This window comes from Podarcis pityusensis, assembly GCF_964106645.2.
Source record: "Podarcis pityusensis genome assembly, chromosome: 9".
Classification (NCBI taxonomy): Eukaryota; Metazoa; Chordata; class Lepidosauria; order Squamata; family Lacertidae; genus Podarcis; species Podarcis pityusensis.
The window spans coordinates 25,720,974-25,737,890 of NC_138034.1; the positions used below are offsets into that span (position 1 = coordinate 25,720,974).

General features: G+C 41.4%; 1 protein-coding gene across 1 annotated transcript; it reads right to left on the bottom strand.

Moving 5' to 3' along the window:
* Positions 1-268: 268 nt before the first annotated feature.
* LOC308485129 (plasma kallikrein-like) lies at positions 269-15,957 on the bottom strand. The gene is made up of 15 exons (XM_081020547.1): positions 15,890-15,957; positions 15,252-15,310; positions 13,431-13,590; positions 12,904-13,007; positions 11,787-11,946; positions 9,560-9,669; positions 8,781-8,937; positions 8,284-8,390; positions 8,003-8,162; positions 7,768-7,883; positions 5,175-5,349; positions 2,597-2,772; positions 2,310-2,405; positions 1,522-1,661; positions 269-615 (listed from the first exon to the last, which is right to left on the bottom strand). The coding sequence occupies exons 2-15, from the start codon at positions 15,307-15,309 to the stop codon at positions 445-447; spliced, it is 1,890 nt and encodes a 629-aa protein (XP_080876673.1). The 5' UTR covers position 15,310; positions 15,890-15,957; the 3' UTR covers positions 269-444.
* Positions 15,958-16,917: the final 960 nt, after the last annotated feature.

The following is a 16,917-nucleotide window of genomic DNA, read 5'->3' on the forward strand; positions in this document are numbered from 1 at the left end:
CTCTCCCACAACAAACACTCTGTGAGGTGAGTGGGGCTGAGACTTCAAAGAAGTGTGATTAGCCCAAGGTTCCCCAGCAGCTGCATGTGGAGGAGCGGAGACGCGAACCCGGTTCCCCATATTACGAGTCTACCGCTCTTAAGCACTACACCACACCACACTACATTTGTCAAGCAATGATTGGCTCAAGTACATTCATTCCCCTTTGTAATTTGAATACACATCGGTCAGTTTCAATATGAGCACCAGGGTGAAAGGCATTTGCCACTTTGGGGGTTATTATTTTTATTGCATGCAACAGGTCAAATGAGTTCAGTCTTTGTTTCAACCCTGCTAACTAGCCTTTTCAAAAACCACAAGTTCACAGAACCTCTCAGAGATTTCTCAGAGAATTCTAGAGCTGCTTGTCTGACATCCTCTTCTGTCGTCTTCCATATGTTTAGGTCACTGGACATTTTTTTTCAAGGCTTTTTCATGAATCCAGTCTACAAACTCAGTCACATTAGTGTAAACTCCCGGTTGACCTGGACGAGCGCATCCCTCACCCCAGCTGGTAACACCAACCAAATACCAGCTTCCCTGATGTTCACATGAGAGAGGACCACCTGAATCTCCCTAGAGAGAGAGAGAGAAAAGAAACACACATATTGTCAGTATTTTGGCCATGTGAGAGTCCTGGTCTTGAATGGGACATACAAATTAACAACTGCAATAGCAGCTCTTTTCCTGAGTATAAACAAACCGCAACGGGGGCAGAAACATATTCTTCATTAGAGTAACGTCACAGAACTCAAAAATAATCTGTTCGTAATCTGTTTAAATGTAAAATGGTGGTAAATCTCAAATGCATTGCAAGCGCTGATTTCAATCCAATGAACTTTAATATTTTTGCAATTCAAACCAAGGGTAAACAAGAGTTAATTTATGTGTGGTCTGCAGAATTGGCATTAACTAAGCACCCAAACCTATGTCATATCTTCACATGTTCATTGTTTGATGCTACCTTTAATTTTTCAAAGGAAATGAAAATGGCCTTCTTGCCAGGCAAAGGTACATGGAATGCTTTTACTTTAACCCTTTAGTCAGTGCCAGCAAGTCTGCTCACTGCACCATATGTGTAATGGAGCCTTTTTGCCCCGGCCCGTCTACAGAGAACAATATAAAGCAGGACCCACCATATTTAATAGTTACACCGATTTCCTGAAAAGTGGGACAGAAATGGCCAGTTCCGCTTACACTGTTACAAGCCAAAGCAGATGTTAAAGATTAGATTTCTCAAGTCATAAGTTAGCTTGAAAAGTAAATGGAGAGAGAATACATGGTGCAGATTGGCACATGCTTATTTCTTTAACTATTCCCAGGGAACCATGGGAGCTGTAGTAGGAGGGACAGAAATGGATTTCTAGCAGGATTCTCATCACCTTCATTCACCAAACTACAATTCCCAGGAGACTTTGGCAATTAAACTGGTCAACATTTGTAAATTACATAAATCCTAAGTAACACAAAGGGGACTGTTACCTTACAGGCATCCCTGCCACCTTCTCTGTAGCCAGCACACATCATCTTGTCAGTTATCCTGTGTTCTTGGTATCGTGACTGGCATTCCAAATTGGATATTAGGGGGATGCGGACTTTTTGCAGGGTATCTTGTATCTCACCTACAGTGTTACAAATGACGGAAACAGGGCACAAAGCAGGAAGGGGAGAGAGATGTCAACAATGTTGCCAATTCCTCCTAGCTCAGTAATTTCCAGACTGTGTGTCGGGACTCACTAAATTGTCACAAGAAACTAGAAGCTCCCAGGAGCCTGAAATATCCACCCACCCACTATGTAGGCTGTCTGCTTTATCTGTACACATGCAGAGAGTGACCGTAGTTCAAGGATGCTGCATTGGCAGATGGTTGCCTTAGATGACCTTTGAGGTCCCTTCCATATCTATGATTCTATGCACATCTTTCGCATGTTTCTTTCCATGCAACATCCACTGGTTACAGAACTGCCCAGCCTGCACATCACTGACTCCTTCAGGAAAATCAACTTGAAAACACTAAGCGCATAATTTCTAATATCAAATTAAGGCCCCACATATATTACACATTTAAAAGATTTATATATTTGTAGGCAGTGCAAAATTGAAAGCTTCTAGATTGTGTATCAGTGCAATTGCTACCCTATAGGTCACAGGAAACCCTCCCCTCCAGAGCATGTGGATTTTTCCCTGGCATGACTTCATCTTTTCTGGACTCAACATGATCATTTCCAAAGATAAGTATTTCACATTTCTTAGTTTTATTTTTTCAATACCTCTCTCTTTTGTGTAACCCCATCCAGTCACCCAGCAGTTGGTGAATTCTGTATTCATTCTGTCTTCAGATGGTAAGCATATAGGTTGCTGTAAAGCTGAATTTCCATTTAAAGGAAAAGTAGATAGTTAAATGTGGAGGAAAGAGAATTCATTTAAAACTACATCGCATTCCTGTAAGAATGCCAATCGTAATTTTTACTTGGTTGGAACAATAGCTGGTTAAAAGCTACTGCAGTCAAGTTACTTTAGCTTAAGATTTTGCAGTAAACTTAAAAGTTTCACGTACCACTGAAGTTCATTGGCTTGTCCAGTTTCATTAAAGCAATGTCATATCCTGTCTCTGAATACTCATACTTAGGGTGGACAATAATCTCTTGAACTCTGAAGAAGGGGGTATCTTCATTTATTTCTGACTGCTTCAAAATGCCCGCATAAACACGCCAAACATCTGTTACCAGAAGGCTAAGCAGAGAAACAATTTTAAAAGATCAGGCTTATTTAAAGCTTTGAATATGAGGCTGTTTTCCATTGATTTAGAGAGGCTAACCTAAGATCCCTGCCACACAGAAATTCAGCTATTTCTTTGTGTTTTAAACCACTGTATTGTATTGCATTCTTTTCATTTCTATTCTTGTAGCAGCTAATTCTCCCCCAATAATCTTTGTGCTTTTTTTTTTGGTGCCTCATAACATCTGGAGCCATTTATAACATGCCCATGCCTTTCTTGAAGCCTTAGTAGTCTTTCCCTTCTTCTCATAACACATAAGAGCATGGTAACACATAGCTCTGCTGGATCAGCCCAAGGATCCATCTAATCTAATCTTTATAGTGGGGTAGCAGAGCTGAAAATACCGTATTTTTTGCTCTATAAGACTCACTTTTTCCCTCCTAAAAAGTAAGGGGAAATGTGTGTGCGTCTTATGGAGGAAATGCAGGCTGCGCAGCTATCCCAGAAGCCAGAACAGCAAGAGGGATTGCTGCTTTCACTGTGCAGTGATCCCTCTTAATGTTCTGGCTTCTGAGATTCAGAATATATTTTTTTTCTTGTTTTCCTCCTCCAAAAACTAGGTGCGTCTTGTGGTCTGGTGCGTCTTATAGAGTGAAAAATACGGTAATGCCTATATATTTCACATCTGGTAACCAATGCACCTATGGAAGTGCATACTCAATGCTGACCAAACTAAGCCTCCTAGAGCACAATATACACCAGGTAGGTTAGTTTGGTCAGAATTAAGTATACACTTCGAGAGTTAACACTAAATACCAAGGGTCAGCAAACTTTTTCAGCAGGGGGCTGGTCCACTGTCCCTCAGACCTTGTGGGCAGCTGGACTACTTTTTTGGAGGGGGAACGAATTCCAATGCCCCACAACTAACCCAGAGATGCATTTTAAAATAAAAGAACACATTCTACTCAAGTAAAAACATGCTGATTCCCGGGCCGTCTGTGGGCCAGATTTAGAAGGCAATGGGCCGGATCCGGTCCCTGGGCCTTAGTTTGCCTACCCATGCTAGTTAGATTACTTCTGGTAAATGAGACACCATAGCTGCTAGAGGACCATGTGTCCCAGATTCTTTAGACTTGTCTACCCATGTACTATCTGAAACCAAAGGGGTGCATTGGTTGCCAGGAGTGATTTCCCCCCCAGCCCTCCTACCCTACTATTAAGTTTTCCCACTAGCAGTCCAGTAATTTCATGTACAGTCATCTCTCTAGTGAGATGGACAGTTTTCACCAATACTGCAGGGCAGGGATGGTCCAAGATATTTTGCCACCTGAGGAAAACTATAGAATGATGCTCCACTGTCATGTTTTACTCCTATAAAAAGAGGGTTTTATCTCACATGCATTCAAGCTCATGGGAAGAAAAGGCAAGCCTACTGTGCATGCACTTACTTGGCTTGTTCATTTGTAGTTTAGGAGAAGGTGCCACCAGCTCCACACATCCATAGCATAGCCAAAAATGCCCTCACAGTTTACTAACCTAAGTGCAACACCCCACACAATGGTGAGAGAGGGAGAGCAAGCAAGCACAAGAGCAAGGCTAACATACACTAAGGGAAGCAGTTCACCTCATTCCTTGCATCCTGGATTAATGGGGAGGCACTCATTCACTCAAACTACATGAGAGCAGGACTAACAGCAGAAAGTGGGGAAAGCCACTCATTCCCGTTTTTTCTGGAACAAGCAGCCAGAGAGCAGTGGGAATGCAGGGCAGTGACTCCATGCCATTCAGCAGGCAAGAAAGGAGGAGGAAGGAGGCTGGAGGCAAAGGTAGAGGCTCAGACAAAAGCGCCACCTCAGCTGGCTTGGAGGAAGCCCAGTGGGGGTGGGGCAGGGAAGGAGGGCAGGCAGCATCACTAGGGGTTTGTGAGGAGTTGCTGGGGGTGCGCAATGGCCAGCCACTGCATAGACACTCTATGGCCTCAGCTGTTTCTAGACTTGCTCCTGCTGCTGCTGCTGCCACCCATTCCTAGGTCTCTTCACGTGGTTTTCTCCAGGCATCAGATGCCTGCAGAATTCAACACAGAGCTGCTATTTGTGGGAAATGTGCTTTGTTGTTAGGCCACCGGTGCTACTGAGAAACATCAAACATAGCATGAGGGGGCATCCATTAGCATAATGGGACTTCTCCATCCTCCCCTCACAAACATGCATGTAGCAAACCTACTCCAGGAGGTTGGGGAACCTTCCGGAACAGATGGAGGGGTGGAAGGGAGAAACCAGAAGTCCCATTGGACTAGAGGAGTTCTTCTTGCATTGGACATAACTGGATCTCACCCACTGTTTTCAAGACTCATCCCTTGCAACTTAGAAACATTTAAACAATTCGGTTTTGCTTACTTCACAGAGGTTTTACTCACTCTTCTGTACAATGGGCTGCAGTCACTATCCATTGGTCACTGATGATTGCACCACCACATAGATGACTCTGAAGAGATAACTTTGCGTGCAAACTGACTTGCCAGGGCCATTCTCCAGAAGACGAATTTGTTCCTCCAACAATCCGTCCCATTTTCACAGATTGCTTCACACATTCTAAGAAAATACTTAAATCTCAACAATGTTTTTCTAGCACAAATAGTTTTTACCTCATAGTTTTTGTTTATTGCAACAGATCACATAGGTTGATTAAAATGATAAAACTTTGAAGTTTTTTAAAATAAATTTAATGATTTTTTTTAAAAAAAATAAAAACTTTCTTTTATGCCCTCTCTCAAGGACTATATGTGGGCTTTTACCACAACAGGCATGCAAGTTCAGTTACACTGAAGCAAATGAATTGACCCAAACCTCCCAATGGTCTTCTAGAATTTTGTCACCACTATATTTCATCACTGATACTCTGAATTAAGATTATCCAAACTCCTAACGATTCTAGTTCTCCTTGTATCCACTAGGTGCAATCTTGTGTATTTCTCAGGCCTTTGTGGGATACATTATTAAGACAAAAGGACTCTGTGGCCTGTAACTTACAGGCAGAAGACCAATTCAATCCACCATGGAGTCCTTTCCCTTGTTTTCAAAGTCAAACTGGATGTGACTTTAGGAAATCAAATGCTAACCAGACATGACTTGGGACAGCCGGTCACTGACATCCTGATGCTTTCATTTTAACCAAGCAGCAGGTGTGGGACTGTCCCTTCCCACAAGGATTGGAGCAGTAGTGCAAAAGCAGAGGAGTGTTTAGTTCTTTCCCTGTTTTGTTTTTCCCCAATCCAAACTTAAACAAAGCTGCTGTCAACTCCAGTAAGGAAAGTGATACGTTTTCGAAGGTGGCATGGAACTCATGATATCTAACCATTCCCAGTCTCCCTCACCAAACAGTAAGCTTCCCTATCAGAGCTAAGAGTTAAATGAAGAAACTAGAAAGGGTGAAATTTCTACTCCAGTGCAGGTATTCTCAATCAAGTTCACATATATTAGTGAAAATAAGTTATGAACGTGCACTGTGTTAGGAAAACTGCTTGCAAAAAAAATGTGCATTTGAATCAAAACTGAATGCAAAATTCATATATTAGGAGAAATGTCACCTAAATGTTGATGAATTTCTATGAGGGGTTATAAATAAATAAGTGGCAAAACTGCTTTGGAAATGTGAAGAACTAAATTTCAAAATGGAAAAATAAGAAACTAAGAGAAATGGAAATTGAAAGATTTGTCCAAGCACAAATTAAGCTCTAAGAGGCCTTTTCTATGCAATCCCTTTTAAGAAGAAGAGTAAACACAAACCAGCAAACAGAAGCTGATGGGCACTTGATAGCTAGACAGAACTACCCCAGAAATGTTTGTACAGAAATGTTTGTGCAGAATGACCACAGAAGGTTCAGGGACATGAGCAGCATTTTGAACAGACTCTGGTACATTAAACAGATGAAGTATGCTTTACAAAGTTAGAAGAGATATCAAGGTATCTATCAAAAGTTGTTAATTCTGGATTATAGGCAGCTTTTGTTCCTGAACTGGGCCACACAGTCTGTTTATATAGCCTTAGGTTATTCTATATTGCTGTATATAAACTTACAGCAGAGCCTTGCAGATTAGAGACCTCAGAGGAGACAATATTGGGCAGATGAACAAAAATTTGTAGTGTTATAGACTTGGTTGTCTCACTGGTTACTTCAGTTGGCACCAAATAGGAATTATTATGTTATGCTTACCTGTCAAATTTGCTCATATGATAAACCATTGTGTGTCAGCCATCTGTTATAATGAAATACTAAGCACTACTACATGAAAGCCCTTGTCAAATACTATTGCATGTCAGCTTGCAAATACCATTAATTACTGATATTTCAAACATAATAGGAGGCCAAGAAGGTGTAGCAAATTTCAATAAATATTCAGCAATCATTAAAGCAACAAAACAATATATGGGGAATAGCGAATATACAATAACGGAGAAGATAATTTTAAGGCGGCATTTTGAAAGCAAATCCGTTTTGCCTCTGGTGAGCACCCAATAACTATGCAATGTGCCTAGACTAAAATTTAATTAATTAACTGGGAACTTTAATGGCTCTTATATAGGACAAAACCTTCAACGAAGCACATAAGAGGCCTGATGGAACATACCAAAGATATCCCAAGAGAAGTGGCTGGCAGGGTGGAATAGTGCTGCACTGCTATCATCTCAACAGCAGTGCTGCCAAAATTTAGCTGGATGGTGTGGGGGGTAGGGCAGGGTGGCAGCAAGACTGGGTGTGCATGGGCACACTGGCAGATGTGCTTGATTGGTTCCACCAGAGCACCCACACAGGTCTGCCTCAGCACTACCCTCAGCACCATTCTGGTAAGCAGCAGCCATGCCACTGCAACACTTTGCCACCAGGCCGCCTGCCCCTGCTAACCCGTCTAGCATCTAGACACCCGTCTAGCTTCCACAGCCAGCCAGCCAGATGCTTTAAGAAGCCCACATACAGAAACGTTAACCACATACTTCCAACTTTGACTCACCAAGTCTGTCTTTAACCTGACACAATCTTAAAGAATAGCCAGAAACCTTTCCCGTCTCAGTCACAATTTTATTCGGTGCCCCATTGGCAGTCATTCTTAGGTAGCATTTACATTTGCTATCAAGAAAAGAAAGGAAGGCGGATTCAATTTTCGAATATTGCTCAGCAAGGAAAAGTTTATGGGTAAATCTTAATATTGTGGGATGTTCGTTTGTTGATTTATTTCAGAAACTTACCCTTCTCGGCTGCACAATGTTGGGTCTGAATCGTATGTAAAAAACTGGCAGCGGACCGTGTCTGTGCAAAGTTGTTGGCATTCCTTGCTTCCTTTGACATAGTCTGCCTTCACTTGCTCCCCCAGAAAGTTTAAATTGTTGTGAGCCATAACATGACAGGCTGCCATTTTGTTTGTAACCATTGCAAACAAAATAAAATAAAAACAGTGTGTTATCATGATAAGGGCAAGGAATTCATCAATCATGAAATTGTTTTGTGGACAGCATAACTTATGCATTACCTGGTGTAGCTGTCCGGCAGCTTAGGAGACTGAAACCTGACTTAACTCGTCTTTCTACAAAACTCTCCGGTGTGCCATTTATTGATTTCATCATTTGGCAAGTAAATCTAAAGCCAAAACACAAACACAAACTCATCAGTGATAGTATTGATTGCATACTGAAAGTGCTTCTAGGCCTCTTCAGCTGCATTCTGAATACATCATATACTCTGATTCTGTAAACCAGGGTTTCCCAAACATGGGTTTCCAGCTGTTTTTGTACTACAATTCCCATCATCCCCAGCTAACACAGTCAGAGGTCAGGAATGATGGGAATTGTAGTGCTCAACAATCAGGTGAGTGGAGAAATAGGAGGCAGGCTGCCACATGCACACACCCCAGATATTCATTCACTCATCCACAAGGGCTAAGGATAAATATTTCAAAGAGATTGTTACAATTTTAAACATGTTATTAGGAAGCATGATGTCTTCAGACTACTTGATAGTAATACTCACTTTGGGTGTTTTACATCTCCATCACTATCATAAAAGGTAAAGAATAAGCAGACTGGGTTGTAAGTGCAAATTGTTCTGCATACAAAGGCATCAGGTGTCAGAACTCTTGCAACCGTAACACCAGAAAATTCCTCCTGAAAAATCTCCATCCGACACTCTGCACAGAAAATGAATGTGTATAGTCAAACACATCCATGAAATCAAGAAATACACACACATATAATATCACTTTGGTCTGAGAGTTATGGAGTCAAATTCTCCAGAATTTGTGTATTGTGACACTGTTTGACCCTTCATTCCCTGAATCCATATTCTCAGCTCAGCAACAAAGCTCATTCAATGGCTTGTGCAAGTCATTATCTCTTAGCATAACTACTTCACAAGATTGTTGTGAGAATAAATTAGCAAAACAGGATAAGATTTGACTATGTTATAACTCAAATATGTTATTGGCACAATGGATAATAACCTTTACTATAACCATTCTTTTTCATAGTCACATCCACGTCATCATCTTGTGCGTGTCAGAGCCCTGCAATATTTGGGGCTCAAACTGGTGCCCTCCCAATATTGTTGGACTACAACTCCCATCATCTATGACCATTGGCCATGTTGGTTGAGGATGATGAAAGCTTGAGCCCAGCAACATCTAGAGGTCACCAGGTTGAAAATGGCTGCTGTATGGAATATATATTTATTTACACCTATGGCATTGTATCAAAACACCCTACAATATACTCTCCCTACTGTTTTCTTTTAATATATACATATTTATTTACCTGTATCGGCACCTTGACATGCCTTTAATGAGAATCCTGACATAACGCCACTTAGATACCTTATACTGGTTGGTGTTCCTTTGGCACTATACTTCAAGTAGCATTTATTGCTGAATGAGAAAGGAGATTTAAACTGTTAGCATGAAATAGGAACCCAGTCAAAGGAAAGGAAATAATTATCTAGCCTCAGATTGATTGTTTTCCAAATTTGTTGCCTTCCTCTATGTCAGGCATAGGGACCCTTTTTCAGCCTGAGGGCCATGTCCCCTCAAGAACAAACTTTAGGGGTCTGCATGCCAATGGTGGGTGGGACCAGAGAAAAAGGCATTCGACGCAATTGATGTGACTCTTACCTTTGTACAATCAGCTACATTCCAACCAAACAAAAAATGAGATTTTTCTACAGAGAGAGACACAGACACATCTCTCAGTCCTCAATCCAGACAAATAAAAGGCATAGTTCAGGGATATAGTCTAGTCAGGAAAAAACAGGCCAGGAAGCTGTAGAATGAAGCCAGGAGGGGCATGGTCAAGTGAGAGGGGCAAGCCCTGAGGAGAGTGCCAGATAGAGAGGCCTGCATTAAAGAAGCAAAATCCAGATAGTTGTATGTTTTGTTTGGTTAAATGCTTTACTAAAGGAAATTATCTAGAACCTGATCCATCTCCTGAAGTGTGGAAAATAGAGGGCAACTTTAAAAAAGACCAAAGCAGGTACTAATTTTGATTGTGTGCTTCTGGATTTTAATTGTTATTAGAATAGCAATCCACAAGCATCATCCAGTTAATCACACTGACAGTGCTCTGAAGGTAGATAGGTATCAGAATAATGCTGCTATAAAATATTTCAGCATGTGAAGTCACTAATAATGCTCTACTCATACGCATTCTGCTTGAAAAATGATTGCAGTAGAATGTTGATCTATGTGCATCAAATTATACCAGCATACTGCTTGTCATTTTTAGGGAAATAAAAGAAATAGAGATAAATAAATGTACAAAATAAATGTATGGGGGTTCATCGTTAAGTTTTGAACAAGGAGGAGAAAAAGCACAAGGACTTGCCATTCTCTGTAAGGTATCTTGCAAACCGATTTGAGCAAGATATTTTTTCATTTCATTAAGATTAGTGAGTAATGCAATTCCACTGCGAACAATCTGTATTTGACTCCCAAAGTGCTGGGTCATTAGCACATTTAAATCCACAGTAGAGAATACTGAAACTGACTGTTCTGAAATAGATTAATTCAGCTTGTGCTATTGCAGACAATTTAATACCATTTTATGACAACAGAAAGTACTGTTAGCTACTGCAAGAAGGATGGATTTAGGCAGCAAACACTACTGCTAATGCAATCCTATGCATGTCTACCCAGTAATAAGTCCAAATGAGGTCAAAGGGGCTTGCTCACAGGTATACGGTTAAAGGATTGCAGCCTTAGGGTCTGTACACCATGAGCCAGAGACCATAACTAATTTATATAATCTCAACATGGCCAGCACAATTTTATAAAAACTGACAAAAATACATGATCTGTACAGGAGAGCTTGGGGAATTTTCAGCAGATCTCTAAACTTAGAGTGCAGAAATGTGAGAATTGTCTTTAAATACTTCCTTTCATTGAAATTTTCTGGTTCATTGTGTTTTATCTGGATTGAATAGTATGCCATTCTCTGGTGTGATGGTTGGCAAGCCAACAACAGGTAGGCCATTGATTGTAGCTTGTTAAGGAGCAACAAACCCACAACCCCTGGTTCCATTGGAACCTGAGAACTAATTCAAGTCATAGCAGTTTCAGAACCAACTTTAACTAGACGGGGGCAGAGGGCATGAATATCACAGCCTAATGACCACGTTTATTACCCCAGAAGTAACATAAGAAACAGTATTTATACCCTCATACTAGTACAGGGACCTGAATCCAGGCCAAGGGCTGGCATAGCAGAAGGCTTTGATGCCATTATGTGGGGTGGGAAAATTTATGCAGCCTAAAGGCCACATTGCATGGTGGCCAAATGCCAAGGGTGGGTAAGTGACAATTTGTTACCTTTAATTCTATGGGCAGATGATTGATCCTGAAGCAAACAGCCTGTGGTCCCTGTTTTCCTGCCTGGCAAAGGCATCAGAGTCATTGTAGTCCACTTGCCATATACAGAAAAACGAACTATCTGATCCATAGTACTGAGAAGTCCATTGGGTCCAATTAAAAAGCATATTGGCATTATTTACCGGAAATGTGCATTGTGAAATGAAGCTGTGGTGTATGTGAAAAAATGACAGTGATTCTCATTGGTGCATCTTTTTTGGCAGTGGTCATAGCTTTCTTCAGTGGTTATATTGTAGTTTTCTCCTCGCATATCCAACCCTTCATGGACTTCCTTGCTGCAAGCTGGAGAGGGGCAGAAGGACAACAGCAATCTGCAAATGCAGATGAACACCAATAGCAAGGCATCTAGAGGCATCTCTCTCTCCCAGCAACCAGGCATCAGTGCCGTACCCCAAGGCCCACACTGCTCTGTTTCAACAGTAGGCTTGAGAGGCAGAGGTTCAGACTTCAAGGGCAACTCCTAGATGCCAGTACTAGTCCCAAGGGCCAATTCCAATGAATCACACCTTATAAAGCCCAGGACCCAGATCCAACTTCTTAGTTACGTGGTCTTCCACTGAGCTGACAGCCTGTTCCCCCTAGATCTCAGAACTTGACAGCCTGGGAAGTAGATCCTACTCAGGCAGGGCAGCAATTCACATGTATAGCAGTAGTAGTAGTAGTATTTCACAGTGGGATTTCCTTCTGAGTAAAGATGCATAGGAGCAGATCCTTATTTCCCCCACCCCACCAGGAGCCAAGGTTGAGAAGTAGGTGGTCCTAGCTATTTGTCAATCACCTGATGTCTCATTGATGTCAAGATTTTGCTTGCATGGTTTGAAATCATACCATGAAAGCAAAGGCACGGTGCTTTGCAAGCCCATTCGTCTGGTCATTGGCTCTTGCATGGGCCAGTGCATAGTGCTTTGCAAGCCCAGGGATCAAATGATTGTTGACACTTGCAGACCCCAGTGCACAGGACTTTGCAGGCACCACTGATTAGCTGACTGCCACTGCCTGAAAACCCCCTTTCAGCCAAGCCATGTCCCTACCTGCCCCATGTGTGACATCAGATATAGGGTACCAGGTGTAGGGCAGATGGGGAGGCCTGGAGGGGGGAATTGGGCCTTCAAGCTGGAGGTTCCCCACCACTGACGTAGACAACACTGAGCTTGATGGCTCAATAGTCTGACTTGGTATAAGGCTGCTTCCTATGTCCCTTTGGCTGCTTTGTAGGGTCTCCGAACCAGCAGACCTTACCAGTGACTCCAGGGCATTGTTTCCGGGAATGTCCAGAGATTACCCCTTTGGTGGGTATCCTTGGCAACGCTTGAGTATCAGTCTCTTTCAGGAAGCATGCAAACCTGACATTAAGGAAAGGAGAAGAGAAACAGATTATAGAATCATAGAATCAAAGAATTGGAAAGGACCTCTTCATTTATAGCGTGCATTTATTTTTCTTCCCCTTTATCTAGCTATTTATTTATAGTGTGGATTTCTGAACTATGCAAACAGAAAAAAAGAAACCCCCTCCCTGGGTAAAAACAAACAAAATGAACCACCAACCGTCCCCTCCTAAAACTGTCCCCTGCTGTTGAAATTCAATTACACCTAGCTTGGGATAGGAGGTACCTGTCTTGTTCGAGTATATTATTTCATTTTATAATGTATACAAATCAGAAAGAGCAATTATAAAAGCAGACAAAGGTTAATGTCACTTGTATATAGATGCCACTAAATGAATGAACAAATAAACAAACAAATCAGAGATGTAATGTGAATGTTACCTTCCAATATCTTTCACCCAGTCTCCTGGAAAGTAGGAAAATAATAGACACTTTGGGTGATACGTGCACACCATTTGGCAGTAGTCTGCATTGGGAGCATAAACCTTAGAGATATCTCCTCCTTGAAAATATGTGTTTTCGTAGATTTCAGACACACATTCTGAGGCACAAAAATGCAAAACGTTAGCGTATGTTCATGGTACATAGTTGTTGCTGTTTTCCAAAGCAGGGGTAGATAGGCAGAAGGTGGCTGATGTTAGGCTTCTAGTTGCTATTAAAAGCTTTTGCCATAGTCCTTTTTGCAATATTTTGCTTATTTCTGGTTGCATTTTATGTGTGTGTTTTTTAAAAACGAGTGAGGGTATTTTGCACATTTTGTGCATTTTCTGAGCTCATTTTCAAATTGCAAGGTTTGGAGAATGGCAAAAACCAGCAGACTGTTTTGTTATGTTTCTGTACAGTGGGTCAGGGAATGCAAACCGGTTTTGTCAGCATCAAAGTGTGGAACAAATGAAATCCGCAAGCATCCCTACTTCAGCCACCCAGCCACTTTCAACCCCTGCACTTCAAGTTCTTTCCGTCCCAGCGACCCTTTTCATTTATAAACCAGCTTTACGTTCATGAGTTCCTATGAAGAACACAGGAAGTTAAAAACCATAGTCCCACTGAGCAAACAGAAACCCTTGCACCAATGGGATGCATCACACTGTGCTATTTTTAATACAACCCTATTTCTTAACCTCTACAGAACTACAGTTCCTGTTGCTCCTTTCTGAGTTTTTATATCAGGAAAAGTAGCCATGCCTTTATAGGTGGCCAGAGCAGGTGTAAGTAGACCATTATGTTATGGCTGGAGTAGATGGAAGCTCATTGCTCCACCTCATTATTTATGAGTTGTAACAAATCCCCACCCCCAGTCAGCTCCAAGGCTAGCCCAAGACATTTTACTGCCTGATACAAAAATAATATTTTTTAAAAAATGGCACCCTCCTCTATTTCATGCACAAAGACCTACTGAACTGGCAGTTAAATTTTATTTCAGTGCTGGCAACAGAACAGCATCTGCCCCCACAGTTGACAAGTTAACTTACTGGTGCGTACCCTCCAAGTGTCCAGACTTTCCTGGGGCATTCCCAGAATTGCCAAAACCATTCCAGCTTCTGATTTGATCCTGGAATGTCCCATTTTCCCCTCCAGCACTGTCACTGTTGGAAACTTTCCTAATCACAAAAGCCCTGTTTCTTGTTTCTTTTGTAAGTAGAGGGCAATTGTGTGTTTTAATCTACTGTAATTGCTCAAACCTAAATTCTCCAGTACAGTAGTACCTCGGGTTACATACACTTCAGATTACAGACTCTGCTAACCCAGAAATAGTACCTCAGGTTAAGAACTTTGCTTCAGGATGAGAACAGAAATTGTGCTCAGGCGACGTGGCAGCAGCAGGAGGCCCCATTAGCTAAAGTGGTGCTTCAGGTTAAGAACAGTTTCAGGTTAAGAACAGACCTCCGGAACGAATTAAGTACTTAACCCAAGGTACCACTGTATAAATTTAACACTGTCCAGCAAAACTGTGAGAGAAGCACCATTAGTCACCACTGAAACCCCCAGCTTCCTCTGGAAAAAAGCCTTGGAGGATGCAAAATATTTTGAAATTTGGCTACCCTAGAATTAATAATTCAGAGTATTTGGATTTCCTCCAGTATTATTTGTTAGGTAAACTATTACCGTTCCACATTTTATTTTCTGAGCTTGGTCGGATGAAGTCATTTAGGTATATCTTTACAAATATTCAGATACAAGAAGCAATCTAGAGGTACTTACCGCTAGAGACTGAAGAAATTAACAGAATGAAAGAACATGTTTGTGAAATCCATGCCATCCTAAAAAATAAATGCAATAAAATATTCAATGCCCATTTTAAAAGTGTGCTATAAGGAGGGATTTCTCAAAAGCTCACATTTCCAAGGTCTCAGAAGGAGTTTAACCAAATGGGCATCAAAAGTTGTCATTAACATTGCTCAGTAATTTCAAAAAGTATAATGCTTTTATTATATAAAGATGAATAATTTTTTTCCCCATCTGTTTAAACTATCAGCTAAGATTTATTATAATGAGTTACTGCAGTTAGTGCTGTACTTTTATATCAGCCCGTTGGTTGATTAAATACCACAGCTTTAGTTAGATTTTTTTTTTAAGCATGCGTCTAACATTAACAAAGCCTGATTTCTGACAATTTTTTAAACAATTTTTAATATATGTTGTAAGCTATCCAGACTGCCTAGGGAAACCCAGCCAGAGGTATGGGGTTTGTTTTTATTATTATTATTATTATTACTACTACTATTACTACTACTACTACTAGTACTACTACTACTACTTTTGATTTGCTCCCAGCTATCTAATATAAGCCCTGCAGTAGATGTATATTTTATTTGAAAGCAATAAAGGAAATTCATTACCTGGAGATAGTTGCTGCACTTGTAACTTTTCTTTCTGAACAAATGCAATTTGCAGTACCCAAAAATGGGGTGGAGAGGGGGAAATGTACACATTCCACTTGTGATAAGTCGTGCTGCCTCTGCCAATGTTTATCTGCCTGTGATATTTACTTTTGAGGAAAGCTCACACAGTAAATACTGCTTCTGCCTTCTTGAAAGTGATTCTCAGCTGACGTAAGCTGACGGGTGACACCGGAGGGGTTTTTTTTCTTTTCTGAAAAATGTCATTTTCTCTCCTTTATATGAGCTAAGCCATCTGGTGTTTACTATGGGTACTACATTGCATTGGAGCAGGAACCAGCAAGCCACTCTAGTATCCCTGCCAAGAAAACTCCATGGACAAAGACAACAGGCATATGAGCGCCTGGCGTGCTCTGGTCCATGGGGTCACGAAGAGTCGGACACGACTAAACGACTAAACAACAACTACATTGCATAGAAAAGGAATGCATCAAAATCTACAACATGGCTAGGCAAACTAAGGCCGGATCTGGCCCAATCACCTTCTAAATCCAGCCCGTGGATGGTCCGGGAATCAGCATGTTTTTACATGAGTAGAATGTGTCCTATTATTTAAAATGCATCTCTGGGTTATTTGTGGGGTATAGGAATTCATTCATTTATTTTTTTCAAAATATAGTCCGGCCCCCAACAAGGTCTGAGGGACAGTGGACCGGCCCCCCTGTTGAAAAAGTTTGCTGACCTACAAGAACATTCAATATACATTCCTCACGTATCCTCCTAATGGCACCTGCCTCAGACCCGCCAGTTTTGGCTCTCATGAAAGGGCAGCACAATTTCAGTTATTTAATTTATTGTTGGGGGTGGTTCTGCCAAGAGAGGCACTTGTGGGATTTTCTGCCTAAAGTGCCGAAACAAGTAGGTTCACCTTTGGTTCTAGGTACTTTGACTTCTCTGTCAGAAAGCAGCAGGTCCTGATTCAGTCCACTGGCGGAGGAAGCAGAGTGCAGAGGGAGCACACCGCCCCT